The sequence below is a fragment of the Limanda limanda genome, chromosome 15, assembly GCF_963576545.1.
Source record: "Limanda limanda chromosome 15, fLimLim1.1, whole genome shotgun sequence".
NCBI classification, from domain to species: domain Eukaryota; kingdom Metazoa; phylum Chordata; class Actinopteri; order Pleuronectiformes; family Pleuronectidae; genus Limanda; species Limanda limanda.
In genome coordinates this window covers 18,703,619-18,727,941 of record NC_083650.1, presented here as the reverse complement: position 1 = coordinate 18,727,941, position 24,323 = coordinate 18,703,619, and the positions used below count along the sequence as shown (strand labels likewise).

The following is a 24,323-nucleotide window of genomic DNA, read 5'->3' as shown; positions in this document are numbered from 1 at the left end:
CTTCCTGTGATTTATTCCAATGGAGGGATCCCGATTGATCATTCCAGTATATTTGATTATTATAGATTGATCAGTTGAAATAGTGAAATTATCAGCCTGTTAATGTGACACCCTTCAGGCAAACCTGGACGTACAGCTGAACAGTACCATTTACGCATTTACCGAGCACAGATTGGCATTTATTTGAAACATCAACACACGGTACCAAGAGAAATACAAAAAAGCACTTTCAAATCAAAACACATTTGAACATCCAAAAAAGATACGAAATCAGGGAAACTGATTCTCTCGAAGTCTCCTGTTTGTCTTTGAATTTTTTAGAGTCTCTGCACAGCAAATCTTTACCCGTCGTTCTGAAACCAATCGCACAAGTCTAGTGTGCACTTTGGTGGTAGAGGGGCAGGTGTCAGGATTGTTGGATGACGCCACATGTCGACATGTTGAGGTTTTCACCTTCAAAGACAGCTGTGTGTGTTCTATACATTCTATTGTTTTATTGACCTCTGGTCCAATACATTGCTTATTAAAATACAGAGGCTATAAAAAATATGTTTTCACTAGTGAAGCATTAATGACCCCTATATTTGTATATACTCGTAAATAATTTAATACATAGATAAATAGATATTCTGTGTGTGGATTATAAACTTTTCATAAAAGCATTTTGTTCTGTAATGCAGGAGTGACTACAGTATAAATGCTGAATTGCTTGAGGGCTGCTGTCCGACCCTGATGTCCTGTAGACTGGGTGAAAGGCCGAGAGTTTACATGCGGACTGGCGCTGGTGATGTGGGCCGATGTCCTCTCTCAGCGTGCCAGTCTCTAGCTCCGCTGGCACTCGTTCTTACTGCAGGTGGCCTGACGCTCAATCTGCCATGTGCCCTCCTCGTATGTGCAGTAGCAGATTGTGCACTCATCAATCTTCACCTCTCGGCCGGCTGGTATGACTGCTGTGTCCGCGTAGCAGTTTGGTCCTGTGGGTGGTACAAGAGAAGACAGGAACATTTTCAGATTGACTTCATGTGCAGTACTTTTTGCATTGTGTCACATAATCGAGGTCAGGCTCTTCACACTGAAAACGCACGATTCGCTTTGGCCCTGTGATTTAATTTATTGCTCACATCCTCACACATCGTCGTCCGAAGGTACAAAGAAAAATCCTCTGTATGTTGTTGTAGAGGTAACAACCGTGTTATTGAGGCTGTACTCATCTGTGGTATTTCTCTGCTACTACGTCCACCAAGGTCGTTGTTCCGTGTGTGAAAAAGCAGTTAAAGGACTAAGCACACAATTCAAAGTCACATTTATTTGTGCCGCTCGAAGGATCCGGATCTGTTTAAAACTCCTTAAATTCACAGATAACCCTCGACAGTCTGGGCCCAGGTGATTATTAAAATATAACAACCTTCGAATCCTGCTGTTCTGTTGATAAGCAGTGACAGTGAATATCAGGATTAGTGGCATCAAAGCATTGACCGAGACTAACAGAGTATTATTGCAAACGCTCAATTTCACACTCACCAAGTGCCGCGGAATACTTTTTCCTTTATCTGCACTGATGTGACCTGCACCACAACCTTGATATTGCGGATAAAACATAAATGCACGGATCGAAGCCAACTAATCATGAGACAAGGTGACGTATGACAGAAGATAGATTCTGTCACTTACAAATGAAAAAATGACAATATTGCATTGTTATATAGCTTATAAAGGTAGATGTTTGCTGATGTCAGCATTAAAGATAATTTGTGATATAGTATAAAGAAGAATTACTGATAAAGAGTGTTTCTGGCTAGCAAGCATTAGTTAAACATATTCATGCCCTTGCTATTGACTTGTGAAGTATACCAATACCATTTATCAGCGAGCTTTAGTTAGCAATATAGACTGCCTCCAATTCCTCCTTATTTCCAGAAATAAAGCGAACCAATCACGAGTCTCAGTTGACATTTCCAGCCATTTCATCCCATTTTTACATTAATGTGATCAGAACAGAGAGTTTTTAGCTTGATCGATGTCCCGTTCCACTCATATGAAGGAGGCAAGGTTTATGACCTATCTCGACTGTTGAGATGCTTTGGTTTCACTTTTGGGGACTAGTCTTGTCGTCCATCTTTATAAACAGAGTATGGTTATCCTAAAGACCTACCAACTAGCCTACAAGCTAGTTAGCGACATTCACTGTTACCTGGTTTCGCCAAGAAGGTTATATGTTCACCCCTGTGTGATTGTTCGTTGGTTGGTTTGTGTGTGTGTGCGTGTGTGTCTGTGTGCGTGTGCGTGTGTGTGTGTTTGTTTGTTAGCTGGATTACACAATAAAACACTACCACAAAATAATACGGGGGGGGGGGGGTACAGCATATTTAGTGGACTAATATCTATGAGCGTGTGGAATTTGGTGCCGCTTAATTGAATTCAAATGGACTGTTTGCCCTTTGGGGAGGAATCCACTCCACTGAGTGCTAGTGTCTACTTTATAACGAGAGTATGTTCTCGGTATTCCAAACATTCATGTACAACAAGTGTAGTTATGTGACTCTGGTTATTGCCATCACACTGAGCACAGCCCCCTATTAAGACAAAAGTTATTTTAGCCTAAATTCCATGGTGAATTCTCTAGTTTCTTTTCTTGGTGTCTCTTCACAGTGGGCCTGTACTTGTCTTCATCTATATGAAAACGCATTGCGAAACAAAGGCCAACGGGACACGAAGCTAGTTAAAAGTAGGACATGACTCCAGTTATTGTTTTACTGCTACTTTTTAGATGCCACAACTGCTGTAATGACCAAATTTGCATATCGGGTTCAGTTAGACATCTCAGCTTGTTTCTTTAAGATAGTTTCACGACATCTCAGTCAGTCAGAAAAGAGAATGAACACGAGAGACCAACTGCGCTGCCCTTCATTTCATTTCTCTCAGAGGAAAATGGGGCCTCACATCTGGGCTTTCATCAATTCTTTCCCAAAATAGTCGTCTGGTTACGGGAATGTAGGAGGCACAGAAGAATAATAGATAAACAAGCATCAGGATTTATGACTTATGTTGTGTCGGTGGTCAGTTTTAACAGAATGAATGAAACCAACGCTGGTCACTTGATCACATGATGAATGTAATATATGAATAAAATATTTTTCAGAGGGGTTTATCAAAGGTGACATCTACCATGAATCTACTTTTTGCCTCATATCTGTTTTTAAAATCCCATTGGCTATTATTGGCATGCTCTTTAGACAACTGGATGACCACTCATGGTTTATGCAGAGGAGCATCTTTATTCACTAAGCCAAAAGCCAAGAGATGCATCCTGGGATTACAGTGATCACACTGAATTTTAAGGATCTGATCCAAATTATAATTATCCCTTCGATTTTTGTGATTCAAGACATGCAGACCAAACCTTTTTGTTTTAATTTGGACTCTGAGTATTTGATTCAGCTCGTTAATGATATTTTGTTTCACACTCCTTAAGGCTCTTATATACTACTACGAGTCCGTTTCTCGGAGAGGTCTCAGCGGGAGACAAAGAGTCTTTTTGATTTTTACTTCTCCGTCAGTCTACGTCCGGAAAAAATTCACCGCCAAACCCATAGGTGGCGCAACGGAAGACGAGCTCAGAGAAGCCTACCCCATTTGGGAAGAAGAAGTCCACGTGTCTCTGTTTACATGTTAGCTTGCGTCCCACACACTGAACCATGGCAACTAACAGAACTAAATAAAGTGACACCCAGCGGGTCAAAATGCTGATGTAATCGTTTCTTAGCGCAGCGGTTCCCCGGTCTTGTTTCCGAACTGTGTTGCTGATTCCACTGCTTGAATCTGCTTGAGGCTACATGTAGCTAGAAGCTACACGGAGCTAGCTCCCCCCCAGCTTCCACACACAGTCAGCCTGGACTCCCGACACTAACTACTACTATCCAGTGTTTGCTTCTAACCTGACGGTATTATAGAAACAGTGTCATGATAGAAGTGGAATTAAAGTCGTGACGGCGGGTTCTTGCACTGTTACCACCGCAGTTAGCATGGTGGCTAGCCTAGCCCGCTAGCCTAGCCCGCTAGCCTAGCCTGCTAGCGCCGTTTTGAAAGCTCGTTCTAACCGTATGTGACCGTGCACACATGTCGTCAGTGCTCGAACAAGCCACCGTCAGCCGGACAACTCCGCTGGCTTAACACACACATCACATTAATCGTAGAATCATAGTTGTGTTTGGGTTTGATGCTACATGGAAGTAAACAGGAAGTAAACAGGAAGTTTGAGGTCCGGAAATACGGAAATGACGTCATACGGAAACGATGTCGTTCGCGGACCAATCACAGCCAAGAGCGGTCCGTCGGGTCTCCAACATGAAGACGGATAGTTAGAAAAATCAGACGTGTACGAAAAGCTGTCCGACGCCCTCGGAGAGGACGTTTCACGACGGATAGGGCGGTCTTATCTGTCCGTAATAGAAAAAACGGAGAGGCATAAATTGGCCTTTAGACCAGCTATGAATTAGGTAGCGCATAAATCTCTCTGAAGGCGGCTCATCTCCATGTAATGTCAAGGTAGGAACGCACAGTGGAATTGTTCACAAAAAACAAATTAAGCACTGTTTTGCAGTGCTTTAATATAGTTTCTAAGTGCAGCCCAAGGGACTGTTCCCTTTTATTATTATTTTGGAGGAAATTGGCTCGCTAATGGAAATGTTGATGTTCGGTAGGAGTTGTTAAGAAGTGAGCAGTGGAAGCAGCCCAGAGATGTGCAAAAAAATGACTACCAGCACAACCTTATTTTGTTGCTCCCCACACTGTGTGCACTGAAGTCCTGTTGTCAACCCCCTTGGTACTATAGCATTGTGTGATGTTTTTGCTTTGTGAAGGAGGCTCTGTCCTCAACCAATGGCTGGAAAAAAGTCCTCATAAATCATCCATTATCTCTAAAGCTGCACGGCAAAATATAAACACAGAGGGAATTGCCTCCACAACATCAGGTATAGCATAACAATAGCTTTTTTCCTTGGACTAACAAGGTCTTGAGCCACTCTGTTGTATAATTAAGATGCTGATAAATGAGGAGTCTTCCAGCTGCAACCGGCGCGTTTCATTGGACGGCGGTAAGCAGAAGAAGCGAGTTGGCACATCAATCAATGTGAACAGTTTGCCGAGGCCTGTCAAAACGTCAACCCTAACACATTTATAAGTCTTCAGATGAACACGCACACACCCTCTCTGAATAACAACTCATCCTGTGGCCCAGACCGCTGTCGCTACTGATTCATCATCATTAGCAGCATTTAGAACACAGTGTGTCAAATAAAAGACGCATATGTCAAGGATACGCTGTGAGAGAAAATGTGAAAAATAATCATGCACTTTACAGAATAAATCAAAAGTACTTCCTCCTGGAGCCAGGATTAAACCCCGGCCTGTCAGCCAGTCATTCACGGTTGCCTCACACTCATTTGTGTTAATTAATGCATGGATTCGGCGCCACTGTGCTTACTCACTGCCATCAACCTATTATTCTGCCATTCATATCACGCCCACCTTTTTGTCGTCGCTTCATTAATATAATATAACCTCATCTCCCCACCACTCTCTGTGGCAGAAAGAGATTTTTATGGGCACACGGCTTCATAAGAGCTTTTCAATGACGCAGAGAGGCAGAGACAAATGGACTGTGCATGTGCATGAACAGTTGGACCCAAACTGTCACTACAGCGTGCCAGAAGTTGGCATGGGCAGCTTGTGAAAAGGATAGCCATTAGCACCTGTGGCTTTTGGCTCTCGAGCGGTGCCAGATAATGGACAGGGAAGCAAGGACACGTCCTGATCATCGTACCCTTTAATTCTGAAGTGTAAAAAACCTGCAGAGCTCCATTATAAGGTAATGGAAGGAAAAGAATGGCAGAAATCACTTACTTAATGCATTTCTTGAGTTCATCTGCATTATAAATGCCAAATAAAAACGACCTTGTGTGATAAAGACATGGAGGCAGGAGAACCTTGTGGGGAGAAACTCTGATTTAACAACAATGTGAATAGTTTGTTTCAGAGATGCTGGCGTGAAAAACATTCTGTCTTTCAAATATGAAAAGAAAATGTTTTTTTTCCAGATTGACACCTGATGTTTGTTTTCATATGTGCATATGTTGTCTCCAGCTCGTCTTCCCATGGATCATCACTGTGGCTGAACAACCCAGCTGCACACAAGCTGCACAACTGTCATAACCAATGTTCTTCACAGGGAAGAAACCACAACCCCTTTCCAGTCAGCTGTGCAGTGTGCAGGTGACAGGCCTTTTACTGGAATACCTTCATACACTTTAACTTCCTAAACACTGTATTTGAATATATAGATTCATATATTGTAAAAACATTTATATAATAATATAAAAAAAATTAGCTTTGATGCCAATCCTCTGCATCTGTATTGTGAAAAATTGATTTGAATGTCACATTGACAGTTGCTTTTATTAAGTTTAGAAAATAGCTCCTAATAAGCCAACCAGAGCTGAAAACCATTCAGTGACCCAGCAACACTATAATTGTAAGGACACAATGTGACTAACTGCCTTTATTCCAGTGACCTTTCTCTGCAATCAGAACATTGAACTTCATTGAAGGAAAATAGCCTCGAGATAATGAAACACGCCCGTGTGATTAAAGATAGAGATAAATAGAGAGAAAATTATTTGAACCTTTTTGGGAATTTTTCAGACGACATGAAATCTACTTTTTCTGCTTTTGTCCTACTTTTATCTAAGAGTTAAATCAGTGTATTCGTAAGTTATTTCTCCTGATTACATCACAGTAAGTGTGTAACATGTGTGTAACATGCAACAGTCTATACACTGTATTCATTAATTGTTATGTTTCTGATTGCCTGGAAATAACTAATAATTTAAAAGAGAAGCAATAACTCATTGATTATGAACTGTTTGCCTAACAAAGTGATCTCTAATAGCAGCTTAGTAACTGTCAAGTTTTGGTTTTATCTGCATGTTAGCAGTGTGAAAATGACTCTAATACGAACAATATTATCTATGAGTTTGGAAGATTGTGTGTTTTGTTCCTTTGATACCATCGTCCATAATCTCATATTACCATACAGGATGATGGAAACACAATTCCCAGACCACAACCGAAATTATTCACAAAATGTTATGTTATTATAGAAGTTATCCAGTTTCCTACTGGGACATGCACCTTGAACCTTTCTGTTTTTTACATAAAATAATTGATGCAAACACATAAAAGTGAGGTGACTTGGCAGAAGGACAGAGGGATGGAGGCAGGTGGTGTTTTTGCTTTTAAACCTGCGTCAGAGGGGAGAATGAAAGAGCAGCAGATAAAAACCAGGCGCGCTTGCTGATTACTCTGGTACATCAGTTAAGCCGATGATGTCACAAACACACACAACAAAACTGAACAAACAGTGCACACATAATTTTGCAAACAATTTCAGTTCTTTGGAGAGGCTAAGATCACTGCAGAAGGTTTATATCTGTTAATGGAAAGCAGTAATATGTCCCAACTTTGACTTATATCAGTCATTTCTCTCTTATTGTTTATTCTTTATCATCTTTCACATGAGTTGCCTCAAGTACCAGGTTCAACCTATCAGGACATTATTCAGTGACGACAGTTACATGGACCTCAGTATTCAGACTATTGTCCTTATTCTGAATATTCGGAGATACATTAATTGAATGAAAGTGTTTAAATGAGTCACATGAATAATCCATTTATATTCCAGTGTAGATGTAAGAGAGCATAATATGGTTACATCCGACTACTTGTTTACACTCGAACCCAGGACATGAGTCATCAAGCAGTTGGTAACTGTCATATGTCCATGATGCAAAATGCTGTGAATGAGTTGTTATAATCCAATTTAGATGGACACAGATCTAGATACTGCAAATAAGTCGTAAGACCCCACATGTTTTCATTTGATTATTGCTTATATAACCTTAACCATGTTAATCAATTAATTAAGAGTCTTAATATTGGAATATTGCTGTCCACGTAGATGTGTCTAATGATGGTTAATGTCTAAATGTTCTGCCTGAAGTCAGACTCTCACATATGGAACCACTGGGTTCTGTTGAGTGTTCACCTAACAGCAAGTATCTCTCAGTCTTAATATATTTCGCAGTACAACTCGACACCTTAAGTGATACCTGACTTTGAAGATGTCAGGTTTCTGATGCTCAGGAGATATGTCATAAAAATTCTGCCGGAGTCCCATATTGTTGTAAATTTGATCTCCTTGGTTAGATTTTTTGAAAGAGACCTTTATACGATCTGCTCTCCATTTTTTACTGAAACCATTTACAAAATAAAACATTTTATGATCTTATCTACTGAAACTCAAATGGCCACATGTTGAATACTGATCAGTCAGAGAGGAAGCAAAGAGTGAGACACAGTAAGAAACATCACAACTTGTTCACTAAATATCAATGGACATTAAGGAGATACAACTCGATTACAAATCAAATGGAAACAATATCTTAACAGTAACAATCTGTAACTTACATATATAATATCTTACTATTTAATGAGACTGAAGTGGTGAATAGTGAGTTCGAATACATCCATGTATTCATGTCTGCCATTGGCAAAAGAGAAGATTCTAACTGTATTAAGCTCTAGTCTTCAATCTGAACAAGTTAAAGGAATAAGCTGCTGATTCTCAGTTAGATCATGTTGAATGAGAAACTTTAGTTGTTCTCCAACAAGAGTAATTCATTTATTGATCATAACCAAACACAAAAAAGCTTGGCAGAATTATCTCAGACCTATGCATGTTTTAAATTAACTATAAGGATACAGACTGAAATAAAACAAAGCTGGATCACAAGACCTTGTTCATGTTCCTCCATTTCACCCTGTTATAGCTGCACACCACTAGAAGCTTTTCAAATTGTACTTAAGGTGATTGAATATTTTCCAGCGCCTACTGCAACAAATGAATATACTTTATAACACTCCTTTGATGCATGCCAGTTGCATTGAGGTTATACCATTACACCTTTATGAAGACAGACACAGATTCATGTCTCTGTTCACTAATGTGCAACTGGGGAGAAAGATTAATGTTATCTTCAGGAGGCTCTTTACTGGGAATAAGATATCAGGAAAAGTACTTTGACAAAGCTCATTGAGGAAATGTACTTAAACAATATTCCCCTGCAGTAATGACAGCTGCAGTCAAACGGGATATGGTAGCTATGGAACCAGCTATTGCAAATATAATAATGACTGAACTGGAACAGACAGAAATCATAAATCTGCAAAAGGAAGGCTCTATGCTGCTCTGCTGGTGATTCTCGTCGTGGTTGATTTAAAGTGAAAGCTCAGAGCTTGAGAAAAACTGCCACAGTCTGTCATTCTTTGGGATAACTTTACTCTGATGTGATGAATTATTAATGGACTTCATGGTTTATATAGACGTCATTCATATAGAAGACCAAGTTACAGGTTTTGTATTTCAAAATATATCAGTTTGAAACCTTAAAAGCTACATCCATACTATGAACACTCACATACACTGAGCATCATTGTTAAACTGCTGAATTTCACTGCACAAGAGCTGTTAAGATTTATTTTCCATATCAATAATGACATGGAACTGTAACTGAGTTGTTGCTGTAACGTTTTTTGCATTTTCCACTGGTTTTCATATTGTGAATGAACCAATCAGGAAGCGAAGGCAGGAGACTTCAGCAAATCCAAACATCTCTGTATTTGCACATCTATACTACAACACAGTCCTCATCTAAAACAAGGACAACACCATTTTCAAATTTCTCTGGTTCAAGTGCTCAAAAAGTCTGGAGTGGTGCGGATGCAGGAGTTGTCTCCGCACGTCGGCTCTCCACTATGATGGGGACCTATCCAAGGGACACGCCTCCTCTATTCCAAACTCAGTGGGATTTGCTCGAGAGAATAAGTGGCACACGTCACCAATGGAGGGTTGTGTGCCATGTCAGGGCAGAGAGCTTGACAGTCAGACGTATACCAGTAACTACCATCCTTGACCGAGACGAATGCTGACTCAGATTGACAAACCACATTATTCCAACGTCCTATTAACTAACAACTTGTTTTTACGTGTATTCCTTAGAAAAAAAAGGAAAAACCCTGCCACATTTTCAAAGGTCCTCTATGATTCATGCCTCTTTTAATTCAAATGAGTCTCCGTCCCTCTTGGCAACAGGCTACGATGTCTCGTGTTGCTCTACTTGAAGTGATTTTATCGCAACCCGCCCCCCCCCCCACTTCCCAGATTAGCATTGACCCTAATGTCTGAGTCTTGAAGAGCACCACTTGTTTTCTCATGCGTTGCCAAGGCGATCCCCCGCAAGAGCAAAGGACAAAGGGGAGGGAGCCACAGACGAGGTGCGGAGGAGAGAGGCTGCTCTTGCATTGATTTATTTTTTCCTCGGCATTCTTCAAAAGCACATGCTGCAAACGAGAGTAAACTTGTCGTACAATTCATAACAAACACTTCCGTGTAGCACTTCATACACATTTTCAGCAGGTAAATAAAAGCATTTATCGAGTGTTTTCCTTTGACTTGAATTGATGAGGTGTTCTTTGGCTGAATCGATATTGTTTAATTAAACTTTATTGAGGCTAGGCAAACGACGGTGACAAACTTTGGAGGGTATATGAAACTATTTAATGGCAGTGTGTTCGACTGCTTTAAGATAATGAGTAAAAAATGATGAGAACCTGGCTCCATTCACAGCTGTTCTTTGATATTCATGAACAACTGTCTGGGGCGGATGTTAGCGATACCTCTCACTTTCATCTTCCTCCCCTGGCTCTTCACCAAGTGTCCCCAGCACGCACACGGGCTGAATAACACATCTGAGACAGGGTGCCCCGCCATAAGCATTGATTCTGCATGCCTGAAAAGGCCACGATAATGCCTGTGCATAATTGATGCACTTATTGAAACACTGAAATACCTCATTGTGATTTATATCAATAGTGAAGGAAATAGTTAAGAGGAGGAGGCCTGTAAATGAGGGTGAAGATGGGAAATGGACGACTTGTTGAATGAGAAGAATTAAGCTCAATTTGTTCTTGTTATCTTTCAATATTTCACCTTATTTGTTCAGCTTTCTGCACTTTTACACTTTCATGTGCTCACTCTATAACTCCACGACACTCTTTCCTCTTGTGGCCGCATTTACACATCTGGATGATTAATTCGTCCCCATTAATGAGCCGAGCTTTGATGCCGACGTTCCTGGGAGGTCTTAACATCTGTCCTCACTTCAAACAACATCTGCAGACAAGACAAACAACAGAACCAGAGGAGGGAGCTCTCCGCCGACCTCCAGTAACCTTATTTTTCATCACCCGCGTTTCATCAGCGAGCGCCGTCTCGTATCGAGTGCTGTGTGATCAGTGGCGGCGAGCGGGGAGTTGACAATCATCGATCCTGGTCATTTAAATCAAGGCGTCTCTAATACCGGGCAAAGAAGCATCGTGGATAAAAGTCAAAGGGAAATTGAATGTATAATCATTTTGATGTTGATGCGAGCTGAAGGAAGATCAGTGGAGCCATTTAGTAGGGATTCTCATTTACCTCTTATTACACCTGCCCAAGATGAGATACCCCCTATGTACGTAACTTTTTCTTGGCATGCTTATTATATTTACTTTATGGTGTCAAGTCTTTTGAGTCAAGTCTTCTTATGGACTATCCCATAATGGATAACTCTATTTTCTCCAGCAGGTGGAAGGTGACAGGCGGTGTGCAGCATCTGACATCTTGCAGCCTTTCCTGCTTGTGGAGCTCGTTCACAGTTCCCACAGTCTACTCTGCATACTAACAGTTGGAGCTCTGATATTTACAGTTTCCTGAATGTGTGAAAAAGAAAACAGAGGGGGCGGAGATACAAGAAAGGGAGTCGTAATGATTGGCACATATTGAAAAATCTAATTATCTTCAACATAGGAATCTAGCTTTATAAATACGGTAGCCTGACTGCTGCACAAATAAGGGGGAAGTGCTGCCAATGGCGTTTTCTGCATCTTCACAAAAAAAAATACCACTGTGTGATTACTCTAAAACAGTGTGAGAGCGAGCTGTCGGAGGCTGCATGGCGATGTGGGAGCAGACTATTAATTAAAGCCTTGTGCCTGCAGGTGTATGTGAGGAAGCTAAAGGGGGTCCTTCTGCAATCTAGTATTTCACTTCCAGAAATCGACAGGGTTCACATGAGACAGAAATTATAACTAAGTCATCCTGACTTTCCAAAACAGCCGAATACAATTCCCACTATTTCGTGCTATTTTCACGGAGTAGGACACGGTCACACACATGGGAATGAAAGATAATCGCCTGCTGAGGTGAATTATGTAGCATTGCTTGCTGAATGCGAGCAGGGCAGAATGTAACGCACACATAAATCAGTTTCGTGGTCTAACGTCCGTTTGGGTTAGGGTCGTTGGACGAGTGGCTTCTAGGTTGCGAGAAAATGGACAGTGAAGATTAGAGGAATATACTAACTTTCATATGGAACATCATAAAGTCCTGGCTGGTTCCTCACAGCTCATATCCATCTTGACTCACAATGAAAACTTCAGCCAATAAATGACAAGGATTATGGAAGTAAGGGGATCTGAGGGGGGTGCAATTTTCTTTCATTTTAGAAGATTCAGTATATTACCTGTGTAGCCTGTCTGATGCAGAAAAGTAATATGACATCCTGTGTGACTTCTAATGAAGAATAAACCTGTATTCCAAGTGTGAACTGTCCAAAAGTGAATAGAAAAAACTGAACAATGCTGCTTTGACAAACCAGAAAGTTAGTTCATGCTCTGCTGAGCTGCATTAGAGATGATGTTGCTACTTAAAGTTTCTCTCAGCACCTCTGACTCTCACTGATCTGACCTGAAGCCGTGACCTCAGACACGACCTCTGGTTAAAATCCAGAGAATTGGCTAAGGACTTCACCCGCAGTTTTCCTTTCACACATACACAAAACAGTGGGAGGTTTTTGGGCCGAGACACGTTCACAACACCATCAAATCCTTGTTCAGGCGACAGGTGGAGCAGCCGGGTGCAGCAGACCGAGGCAGGAAGTGACGTATTAACTCCGCTGCGTATAGATCACGTGATCATGTTTACAACACCCAACACTGTTGTCGGCTCTTATCACCACAAACTCTTTATACGACGTAGTGTTTTTTTCATTTTTCATTTTTATCTTTGCATCTTTCGTGTGTTAGAAGCGTTATTTACCCCCCCCCCCCACACACACACACACACACTCGCTTGAGGTAAATCCAGCGGGAGATGCCCTTTCCCTGTGTTCACATATTGACTTCTCTTGGATTTCTACGGACTTTATTCTAGGATGCCAGGCGGAGAAAGTCTGTAGAAACTGTGGAGCCTCTCACTCAGACACATGCACCTCCTCAGGAACTATTACGGAGGAACTGCAGAGGTTAGCAGATGTGTGAAAGCAGCTTAAGTGTTAAATGACTAACTGTCAAAAGAACAAGCCTGTGTACATTAAAAAAAGGTGTTAAACACAATTCTCAAGGTGCATTTGACAAGAAAGATCAAGTCACCAAGCTCTTAATCCTGTGGTGCGCACCGACAACAGGAGTGGAAGTTCAAATTATGCTGCTGAGAAAACTTGCAAGGGTCTGGTTTTAAATTACTTTCTGAATGTTTGTATTCAGCGCCAATTTAATTAATTCTGAAACTACGGTCCTGCACTTTGTCCACAAACTCCCCAACAAAGCAGTTTTTTTTATTTGCTACCTTTTTGATGTGAGCCACCGCCTGGCTTTTCAAAGCTGGAGGCTATTTAAGTATTTAAAGCCAAACACATACAGAAAACTCATTATTTGTCAGAAACAAATGCGGATTCGTTCAAATTGATATTAAAAAAACATTAAAATGCTATATTTATTGTGACATTACTAGGGTTGCAAAATTCCGGAAATATTCAAAGTTGGAAACTTTCCATGGGAATTAACGGGAATTAACGGGAATAGACGGGAATTAACGGGAATAAACTGGAAATGTTGTGGGTAATTTATACTAACTATATTTACCTTGTCATATACAGAAATAAATATAAACATTTTGTTTTGTCATAGGCTTATTTGAGCCCTGAGGAAACTTTGAGCACTTGACTATATGCTTCGGCATCGTTGTGTCATTCTTAACATAGGTCTTTGCACAGTATTTGCAAATGTACACAGCCTTTCCTTCTACATTGGATGAGGTGAAATGCCTCCACACATAAAATAATGCACGTGTCAATGTTCTGTAGAATAAGATAAGAAAAAAGTTTGTAAAAAAACACTAATGCAACAATTGGAATCGTCTGTAAACATATTTTACAATTGATGGATAAATGAATGGAAATAGGCTAGATGAACTGATGAACAATCCTCAATCAGCATGCTAATATATTTTCCCCAGTAATATCGTCGAAACTTACCTGACTAGTCCTGCACACTACAGTAGGGAAGGATGCTGGGAATTATCTGTGCACGTGATGGAAGAATGCACAGTGGAGGGTTGAAACTCAACGTGCAGTGTGTGCTGCATTCCATACATCTTTAAAATAGAGTTTTGAATGATGTTTTTATTGCTCAGCGTTTAATTTACGTAGTTTTTTTTTTTTTTTAATTCCCAAAATTCCAGAGCTAAACTTCCCATGGAAAGTTCCCAGAATGTTTCCAGAAATATACCGGAAACTTTCAACCCTAGACATTACCCAGTAGACTCCAGGTACAGTGAGGATGTAATCAAAAAATAGAAATTTACAGTGAGGTAGAAATACTTCCAGAACCAGCAGCTGCTCTCACTTTGCTACTCTTATTAAACCCTGGCTGCCTGATAAAAGCAGACATATTTCAAACTGCATGCCCAGAGTTTACAGCACAGGTTTCCACAGCTCCTCCACAGCCAAATGCAGAAGACATTATGTAGGTGTTACAACACGCTGAGTAGTTTCCCTTGTGATGACTAAACTGATCTTAATGTATAAAATCGGCGCAGAGCCTCTTTTTACAAGAGAATCTCAAAGGACGACGATAAATCGAGCATCTCAGACTGTGCCGGCGTTAGCTGTGATCAGGTAACTGAGCTTCTTAGGCACTCTGAGCTCTGCTTATTGTATGGTAATGTGTGGTAATCTTATGGTAATGGGGACTGATACGATCCTTAAACCAAGAGTCCTTATCGGCTGAATGGGGCTATGCATTCGAGTGGGATTCTTCGGTACAGATGCATGCTCTCTCGCCGAGCCCGCCACATCTCATGCACATACTGTACTGCATCTACATCTGTCTCCTTGACGGATGTGCCTGCGACTGCAACCCAGCAAATCCTCTGGGCATTGCACAGGGGGAAAATATGGAGCACTGCCCAAAACTCTGCCCAAAGCACTCTCAGCATAATCAATATGTGCATATATAAAAAGTGGGTGAACAGCAGAAAAAAAAGGTGAACAAAGGAGCAGCGTGTATTCCCCAAGATTATAGGAGGCCAATATTAATAAAGTAAGTGACGCTCCATGACTGCCAATGTTTCCAACTCGTTAACTCCGGACGTCATGACACCGGCTTTTAATTTGAGTGGGACAACCTATGATTGATACTAAAATTATATATTAATTATCCTAATGTCATATTCTGAGCGCAGCCACAGTAAAGTAAGCAGATGGCAGTTTTATGCAGAATAAAGCCTTTTTTTTGACATTCTGTTTATTCCATCCAGATAAATTATTTTCTTGATATATATATTTTTTATTTATCTTCTAAGGAAATATTTTGATTTATCACTTGGACCATCTGTTATTTCTAATCATTTCATGTGCAAATGTGTACAGACATTTCAGAAAAATCTTGCTTGCAGTTTATTCTCAAAAACAACACACTGTCGTCCAATAAGTGGCTCCTACAGACGAAGCATTTTCATGTGGCGTGCGCTGTCTATCTTATTTCTCTAGCGCAGGGATTTATTTATGCACATTGCTTGCTTGCTCTTGTTTGTAACAGACAGCCTGCGCCACTTTAAGATTCCTCGTCAGAGATACATATCGCAACTCATCATTCTTTCTGCTGAAGGAGGCAATGTTGCTGACATTGCCATGTTGCATTAGAGTCACGCCAAGAAAACACGGGGACATAATCTAGGACATGCTGTCTGGAATCGTCCGAAACGACTTCAGATGATCGACTCTGAGCCGCCGCAATCTTCCTCCGACGGGCCGAGGGTCGCAAACCAACAGGATCATAAACTCGCAACCCCTAACACGTAAAGATGCAAGTGTACCTCACCTCTCTGTACCAGAAACAGTAGTGACAGATTTGGAACATACACCACAGCGTCCATCGGATATAGTGAAGAATTATTTGGCATTTGTAGTAAAAATGACATAAAACAGGCGACGACTGATTAACCACATTTTATCTGTGACGTCAGTGAAACAGACCTCATTGCTTCAAATATGCAGTCAGCTCTGGCAAAAGACTGCAAACACTGCAGTGCAGAGCGCCGCGTTGTTTGTGTCAGCGAAAAATGAGCATCAACGTGCTACCTTCGCCCTCATAACTCCTGCTGAGGTGCCCTTGAGCAAAATAATTTGAAGCTATTCTGCGGTGGTGTTACCCAGCAGCCACCGCAGGCAGAGTGGCTGTGCTGGAGCAGAGCGCCCGCCGCGATCTCCTCTCCACTCACCGGTCTTGCAGATGGGGCAGCACTGATCCGGCTCGTACTCCGGGTCCACGCACTCAGTCTGAGGGCAGGCGGCCACCGAGCACAACACCTCTCCACTCGGCTCACATCGGCACTTCTCACATGGAGACACCTGGATAACAGAGAAGGAAGAAGACAGAGAGCAATTAACATCGTCATAAACACAGTTGACAGGTACACATTCACACACACACACACGCACACAGACACACACACACATACATATATACAAGAATAGTCTTTTCCTCTTAATTAATTTCTTGCTATCTTTGTCCCTGGTTCTTTTGTTTGACTCTATGCCTGTCTCCTTCCATCATTCTCTCTATAGCAATCGCTACACACACGAGACACACACACACACACACACACACACGAGACACACACACACACGCTGGCCTGTCCGGCTTGTTTAAGACAGTGTGCGTTCAATGTCACAGAACTACATCTATAGGGAGGTGTTATCCTTCCCACCTTCATTGCCAATAAAAGGCTAATTTTAAGTTAAGCTCAGTTGAGAATTGAAACTCACTCCTCTCACTCTCTGAGGATATGGAGAAATCAATTGAAATGGGAAACAAAAGCAAGAAACTTCCATATTTTTTCTGCGTAAAGAGAAGTAGAGATGAATGACTTTGGTATCCATGGGTAAATATATGGATTCGAAATAGAACAATTTATGGGACAAAGGTAGAGCTGATGACATACCTTTGGAATTACACCGAGCTGCCCCTTACATTACTTCCCTGTGAGAGGCTTCATTTAGCAGCCGCTTGTTTAAAGCCGTGCACCTTTAGTGGTAACAATGGTGCAAAGGTTAATTCTACCACCGTCGCTGTAAATGGTGGAGGCCTGCGCCTCCGCATGGCACTCCACTGTGAAAAATGGAGCGAGGCAGCACTTAGCACAATGCTCCAGAACATAGCAATCAAGCATAAAAACCAGCCTGTTGCTTAGTTTCAAAGAACACCCCCCCTCACACACACACACACACACACACACACCCCTCCACACCCTTCAGCAGGCTGATGTATGCCGCTTGTGAAAGTGGAGCTTTCTGTAGATTTGCCAGAGCAGAGACTTGACATAGAGCTGTCGGTAACACAGCGAGTCAGAAGAAAAGAAGTAAACTCCCCATTAGGCTTAGACTCCTCCTGAGACAGTCGCCAACACAAAGAGACGATGATAAATGCTGCATCTAATAAGAGACGTAACACCAAGTCTGAGTCTCGCTGTTCAAAGACGTGACAGAAGATGAAACTCTTGACAACGTTGCCGGAGCTTTCTCTGCATCTCCTCACAAACAGCCACGTGTGGCCGCGTGCTTTGCAGAGCTGTAACATTACAATAACTCTGCTTCTATTCTGTATATCAACAAACCCGAAAATGAAAACACTCTGCTGAAGCTGCATCGCTAAAGTCAGCCTCTGGTGATATGCGTTGTGAGAGAAAATAAGACAAGTGCTGACCTTTGCCATAATAAATCTGCCTGCCTGCGTGCTTGCATGCTGTGAGGCAAGGTAACTAGTTTCTGTGTAGTGCCTGTGATAAACTCGATTGAGTCGCAAGGAGTGTTATGTCAGCACTTCTTTCAACTTTCAAGTCAAAAAAATGAGTGAATGCAGTTAATGGGCTCACCTTAAACTCCTCCAGGGAGGCGTAGATCTTGCCTCGGAACTCGCAGTAGTTCTTTTTCTCCTTGCACAGGGGGCAGCACTGGCTAGTGTCCACTTTAATGCATCGAGGATGAACCTTGGGACATTCTGGATTGGTGCACATAGGGCCCTCGTCTGTGCAGAGGCAAGGGCACGTGGAGGGGCCCGGCGTGAACTCCTCACCGATGGCGAACACAAAGCCGCTCTCGTCCATGCAGCCTTTCCCTCTGTAGTCTGGGTAGGCGTACTCGTCGATAGCATCCAGGGAGAGGGTGACGTCACTGGTGGGACCCTCGTCTACTTGGTTCAGGTTGTCCTGTTTCCACAGCTCCCGGGAGTTCCCGACCTTAGATCCTTGTGTCTGGATTTTGGGGTATGTGCTGGTGCGACTCACCGAAGTCTTGTTCAGGCTCAAATTATTGATTTCCCTCGGTCGCTGCTGAGCGCCATATCCCAGCGGCTCCTCCCGGGCCTGCTTGTCCTGATGTTTGTCCTCGCTGGCTTGGGTCAACACCCTTTCCAGACGTTCTCGGCTCACTGGCAAGGTCGCTATAGGATTAGACAGAGTGCTGCTCATCAGGAACCCAAGAACAAAGAGAACTTCTGCTGTCATGGCAACGGAGTGCAGCATCTCTCCCCACCACCAGCGAGGTGGGAAAACACCTTGGCTCACATAACACACTTCACATCTCAGGTGTGAGCCAGTCCATCTGGAAAGAGAAAATTAAACTGGGGTTATGTGCTCGGTGGTTTGTCACTTTCTATTCCAGGTGTTAGGTTTGTCTCATTTAGCCCTAGAAGTCTGCAAGAAACTCGGCAGACCTCAGAGCACTGCTCATCATGTCGAACAAACATCCTGCTGAGTGTGACGCAAGCCTGCAGCATCCGAGAATTGGCTCATCAGGACAGGGAGCATTCGTAGGGATGTGTTAGGAAATCGATGCTGCTTATACTGTAACATGTCCCTGCATCAATCACACCCAGCAGTGATGGACTAAGAGGAAAAGAACGCCGAAGAAGGACCGGAATCTAGCGCTCTGAAGCTCCTGCTCCTCTCACAGAACAAAGAATCAGAATCAATGTCGGCATTTTTTGAAACAAATCACAGTCGACTGTACAGAAGCATGAATTGATCTGTAAATAGAACATAATTCTAGTCTGGAAAGACGCATTTTACCAAAGTTGAGGAAAGTAGGCCCATCAGTATCAAATTGAAGCCATATCTGCTCCAGCCTTTACCAGAAACCAAATACTGTATGCACCACAACCTTTTTTTAAAGTAGCCCTCTAAATGTCTCATTGTACTGTTTTATTGTTAAAATTGCATCACTTAGTCTTTCAGTCTTCAGCCCTGTAAAGAGTCAATATTTAACAGCTCATGTCAAGTGGATCGACAGCAGACGTTGCAGAGGCTGTACATTTTTGAAAAGCTGTAGCCACTGTTTTTGAGTTTTTATCTCGTCCTTAACTTGATTTACTGCGGCATGCTGAAATTCAAATGGCTGCTACGACGCTTTGCCGCGTGCGGTGGCCTACTTCCATTCCTTTTCCCTCGTGCCGAACAGTCGAAGTCGCCGCCGAGCTCCGTTTAACGGGGCTGCGGACGTGCTGACATTTGTAGCTTATTATGAAAGGTGAGATTACACCGTATCGACTGACTCTCCAATTAACTGCAGAGTCCTGTCTGCTCTTGTTTAGGAATAATTCACCGTATTGATTCGTTTGTCAAACTCGATGAACACGGCTAATTGCCAACAGAGCTATTAGGGGGGCTAAACAGGAGGTGAAGCGGCGAAGCATTAAGCAAACAGTAAGCAATCACCACGGTATGTGGGAATACGTGGACAGAGCAGAGATACTGTCGGGACACGCGGCCACATTCATTCTGTCTGACTCCTCTCTGAACCCTATGAAGGTTCTCCACATACTATAAGTAATACATTTTGATATTCATGAATTCTGATCCTTTCTGAGGGTGAAGGGCTGAAGCTCACTGCCGACACGCCAGCGGTATTTGAGCGGTGTTTTAGCTGAATTGCTATGTTTGAGGCACAATCCTTGGAGCTGTTTTGGAACTGAAAGGAGGCAGAATGAGGTGCATACCGATAATGCTGCTGCAGCTGAGAGAGAGAGACAAGGAGAGAGAGAAAATGAGAGAGCGATATGGGACCGAGCCTCATTAGTAAAAAGGACCTCATTTGGCTTTTCTCAGCCTCACCTCAGCACCTTCACAGCTGTTAGCAGCAGTCACACAGATACGGCGTCAGGCTGAGCGCCGGCCGACTCTGGCCGCTCGACAAGTGGCTGCAAACTAAACACAGTGCCACCACGAGATCTATATTCTCTCATGGTCTACAGGTCTAATGAAAAGATCTTAACCAGTAAAGAACTGATCGTACTAAAATATAGCTGCGTATCTAAAGCCAGTTTCCTCCGTACCATAGAGCTCTGATGTTGTCCTAAACAACAAAACACACTCTGTGGAGTAGTTTAAGTCCAAATATGTCAAATGTTTACATTGTTGTTTGTGAAGTCAGCCCTCCTAGAAGTTCTTATAAATCCTAAATGTAACAGCAAATATGTTTGGAAAATCATTTGGATTACATTTTATGTTACCATAATGAAGAAGGTGGGTTATTTATGTTTTGCAAGTCACTTTTTTTTTTTAAATAATTTTGTGGTAGAAAAATAAATAATTTGTAGTGTTTACAGCATTAATAAAGATTATGTTCAGAAACTCACAGCATTTTGGTAAGACAAGATCAATTCTGGTCTGCTTTAATCCAGATATTTCTCATATATTCCTTTTCATCCAATCTTAAACAGCATTTTCGTTGACAAAACCTAACCTCAAACTGGAATCCTGGTGTAATAATCCTTCAACTTGTGAACCAATCCACCCCAACCACCTGGTGGTGGCCCTGTCTCTGCACATTGGAGCAAATCCATATCAAAATGTTAGTATTGTGACAATACTGGTGGAAACTAGTGGACCCTTCTGTAAAATGTCTGCAGAAGGTCTGGATTTGTTTTCTATGTCTGTTGATTGTAGACAGTTCCTGTTTACACACACAGTGTTTCACTTTTGTTGTATTTCACTGCTGTGTTAAATTATACCAACAGCACGGGAAAGCTTGTTTAAAGTGTTTAAGCCACAGTCAAAGCCAAAGTTATGTTTCATATATTTAAGGTTCAAGGAGAAGGATTTGGTCGTTGTGATAGTCTGACATATATGACCATGTATTTGTTATTTTATCTCTTATTCTGCCACTGTTCTTGTTTCTGACTTGTTTATAGTGTATTGTAAGCTCATGCATGCTGACTAGATTTTGGTGCTTGACACTTCAAAAAATAAATGTCTTACTACACTTACTACAATGGAAAAACTACTTGTAGAGCATTTCACGGAGCTACATTGGTTGTGTATCAAGAACTAGTTCACTCCTCTAACAAGCTAGTGTTGCTGCCTATGTTTGAACTTATGTTAAGAAAACAATTTAATTAGGATCCCAAGCAGAGGTACGTTATTTGACTATATCTTCTGTATGTTGTTTTTTTATTTTCACTGAACAATCAGTCCGCTTTATGGCAGTGTGGTAAATCAGTGTTGACGTTGCACACACATGTGTTGAGTCTGGCTGCTGTGTGGAAAAGACGAAAACTGAAAACAGCACCGGGGAGAATAAAGTTGTGTAAGAGTGCATCACTAACTAGCTGTTAGCCAGCTGTAAAAACTTGTTGATATATTTATTGCGTGCTGGGCGTTACTGGGCTCAGCTGAGCGGCACATATTTATATTCCGTTCCTTTCCACACAATAATAAGCACAGAAATAGCCGTGCTTCCAGTATTTCTCCACCTGACATGACACGATGCAGAGTCAAGGCGTCGCTAACAAGCCACTCACAGTGGTGTTGTATGGTGGGGGTGAACTGTAAACACTCAGTAAAGCACCCAAAGTGAACTAATCCATGGCTGTAAATAGTCCCCCTGCAGAATGTTCAGTTTACTTCTGTTTGAATAACTTCTGTTTCAAAGCGCAGTACCCAGCTGTTTAATAAGAACACAGAGATGTTTTTGAAAAAATAAATGATTATTTACAGCGACCTGTATATAAAGTTGTATATCTTCAGCGAGAATCAATGGGCTTGAAAAAGTAGGAGAGACAGTTTTGGTTTTGTAATTTTCAGTAGAAAAAATATACAGAATAACACCAGTTATAACTCATAGCATTATACTGTAAGGTTGAAAGTTGAGTATATTCATATGCTCAAAATGTGTTTACAATTTTTACAGTTAAGTTATTTACATACTTACACATTTGAGTATTTACATTGACAGTTGTAACGATGTGTTGAATCTGCCATTTGTAGTTCACTCACATGTACGTCTGAGGCCGTCTGCCTTCTTATTGGTTATTTGCAGTCACATGAGAGTCATATGCAGGATGTTGTTGTGAGATTGATGATCAGGTGTCGAGGACAGAAAAAATGCATTTTAAGAAAGTTCTCCATCCTGTTGTTTCTTCACATTAAAGGGAAAAATGAAAATGCACTCAATATCTACTCTCCACTATGCCGTTAGAGGCCTGGGTGTGTTTCAGTCCCCAAAACACTTCTGGAGTTATTGTAGTTCATTGCAGCCGCTTCTTCAAACGTAATAAAACAACAGAAGAAACACAACATGCCTCCGGTGTTTCAAGTCGATTATGAATGTCGGAGCTTGCGGACACTTGGATGACACCACACGAGCAGTATGGAGGCATGTTGTGTTTTTTTAGTTTTTTCATTACGTCTGAAGAAGTGGTCGCCTGGGCTAAAACACTGTTTACCCCTGAAACTCCAGAAGTGTTTTGTGGACTCAGCACTTCACCCACCCCTCCATCGGCATAGTGGTGAGTAGATGATGAGTGAATTTTCATTTTTTGATTAACTATCCCTTTAAGACTGATCCAACCATCCCATGAACCCTCATGTTACAACAACAATAATCTCCACGACCTCACGTCGATGATCTGCCAAATAAATCATGGATTGTATTCAGAACATCCTCATGCCATCTTAGCATCTTAAATATAAATCATTTATACATGTCTTTATTCTCAGTGAAAGAGCATAATGTCAAATTACTACAAAATATTTTAAAGATTCATTATAAAAACTTCTTCTTACCACTGAGGTTCAAGTGTTAGAAAACTTTCTTATATTTATAGTGTTGCATATAAGCCATTTGGTGAAAGGTCATGGATTTATCTATGCCCTACAGCCCTGCAGAGAATTCAGTGTTTCTTTTCTTTTCCTCTTTTTTTTTTTCTTTGCCTCACTGCTCTTACTTGAATACTTGCAAAGACATTCTGTCAGGAAAGAGAAAAAAACAAACAAACTATGAGCTGACGTCAAATGCCATTCGGTGTCTCTCTACACATCTCTGACGCACTGGGTAAAAGCTTGTGCTACGGCCTGTTACCCTGACAATTGATTTCTGTGTAATGAGCAGGTAATTTGTGACAAACTGCGAGCACTGTTCTGGGAAGTCTCTCTAAGAATCTGAACCTGATGTATGAGCCATCAGCACGGCGAGAGTAAGCCAGAGTCGCACTCCCAAGCCCTGCACAGGTGTGACCTGAAACAGCACCGCACTCCCTACAGCCTTGTACCAACTAACTGTTGGCAGCCACCAAAAGGCAGCATGCAAGAGTTTACATAAGCAAACATCACAGAGTTCGTTCACACTTCTGACACATTTGAACACCCACTTCACAGCAGAAATGTTCATCTCAGTAAGTGGAAAAAACAACTTTCAATTAACACTTGACAGCTCCAAACAAATATCTCTGGAAAGCAAACACTAATTTTTTTATTTCTCGCCCCTCACAGATAAGCGGTCATACAGTTTCCTTGTTGTTCGGCCGCAGTGACTCTGGTCTCTGCGTGGCTCCAA

At 41.8% G+C, this 24,323-nt stretch overlaps 1 protein-coding gene across 1 annotated transcript; it reads right to left on the bottom strand.

Moving 5' to 3' along the window:
- Positions 1–822: 822 nt before the first annotated feature.
- On the bottom strand, positions 823–19,015 carry vwc2 (von Willebrand factor C domain containing 2). Its single transcript, XM_061087891.1, has 3 exons — positions 18,368–19,015; positions 16,715–16,844; positions 823–974 (listed from the first exon to the last, which is right to left on the bottom strand). The coding sequence occupies exons 1-3, from the start codon at positions 19,013–19,015 to the stop codon at positions 823–825; spliced, it is 930 nt and encodes a 309-aa protein (XP_060943874.1).
- Positions 19,016–24,323: the final 5,308 nt, after the last annotated feature.

Coding starts and splice junctions, on each gene's coding strand:
- vwc2 (XM_061087891.1), bottom strand. CDS start 19,015: ATGCTGCACTCCGTTGCCATGACAGCAGAAGTTCTCTTTGTTCTTGGG. Junction 16,845..18,367: donor CCTCCCTGGAGGAGTTTAAG/GTGAGCCCATTA, acceptor TCTGTTATCCAG/GTGTCTCCATGTGAGAAGTG. Junction 975..16,714: donor CTGCCCCATCTGCAAGACCG/GTGAGTGGAGAG, acceptor TACCACCCACAG/GACCAAACTGCTACGCGGAC.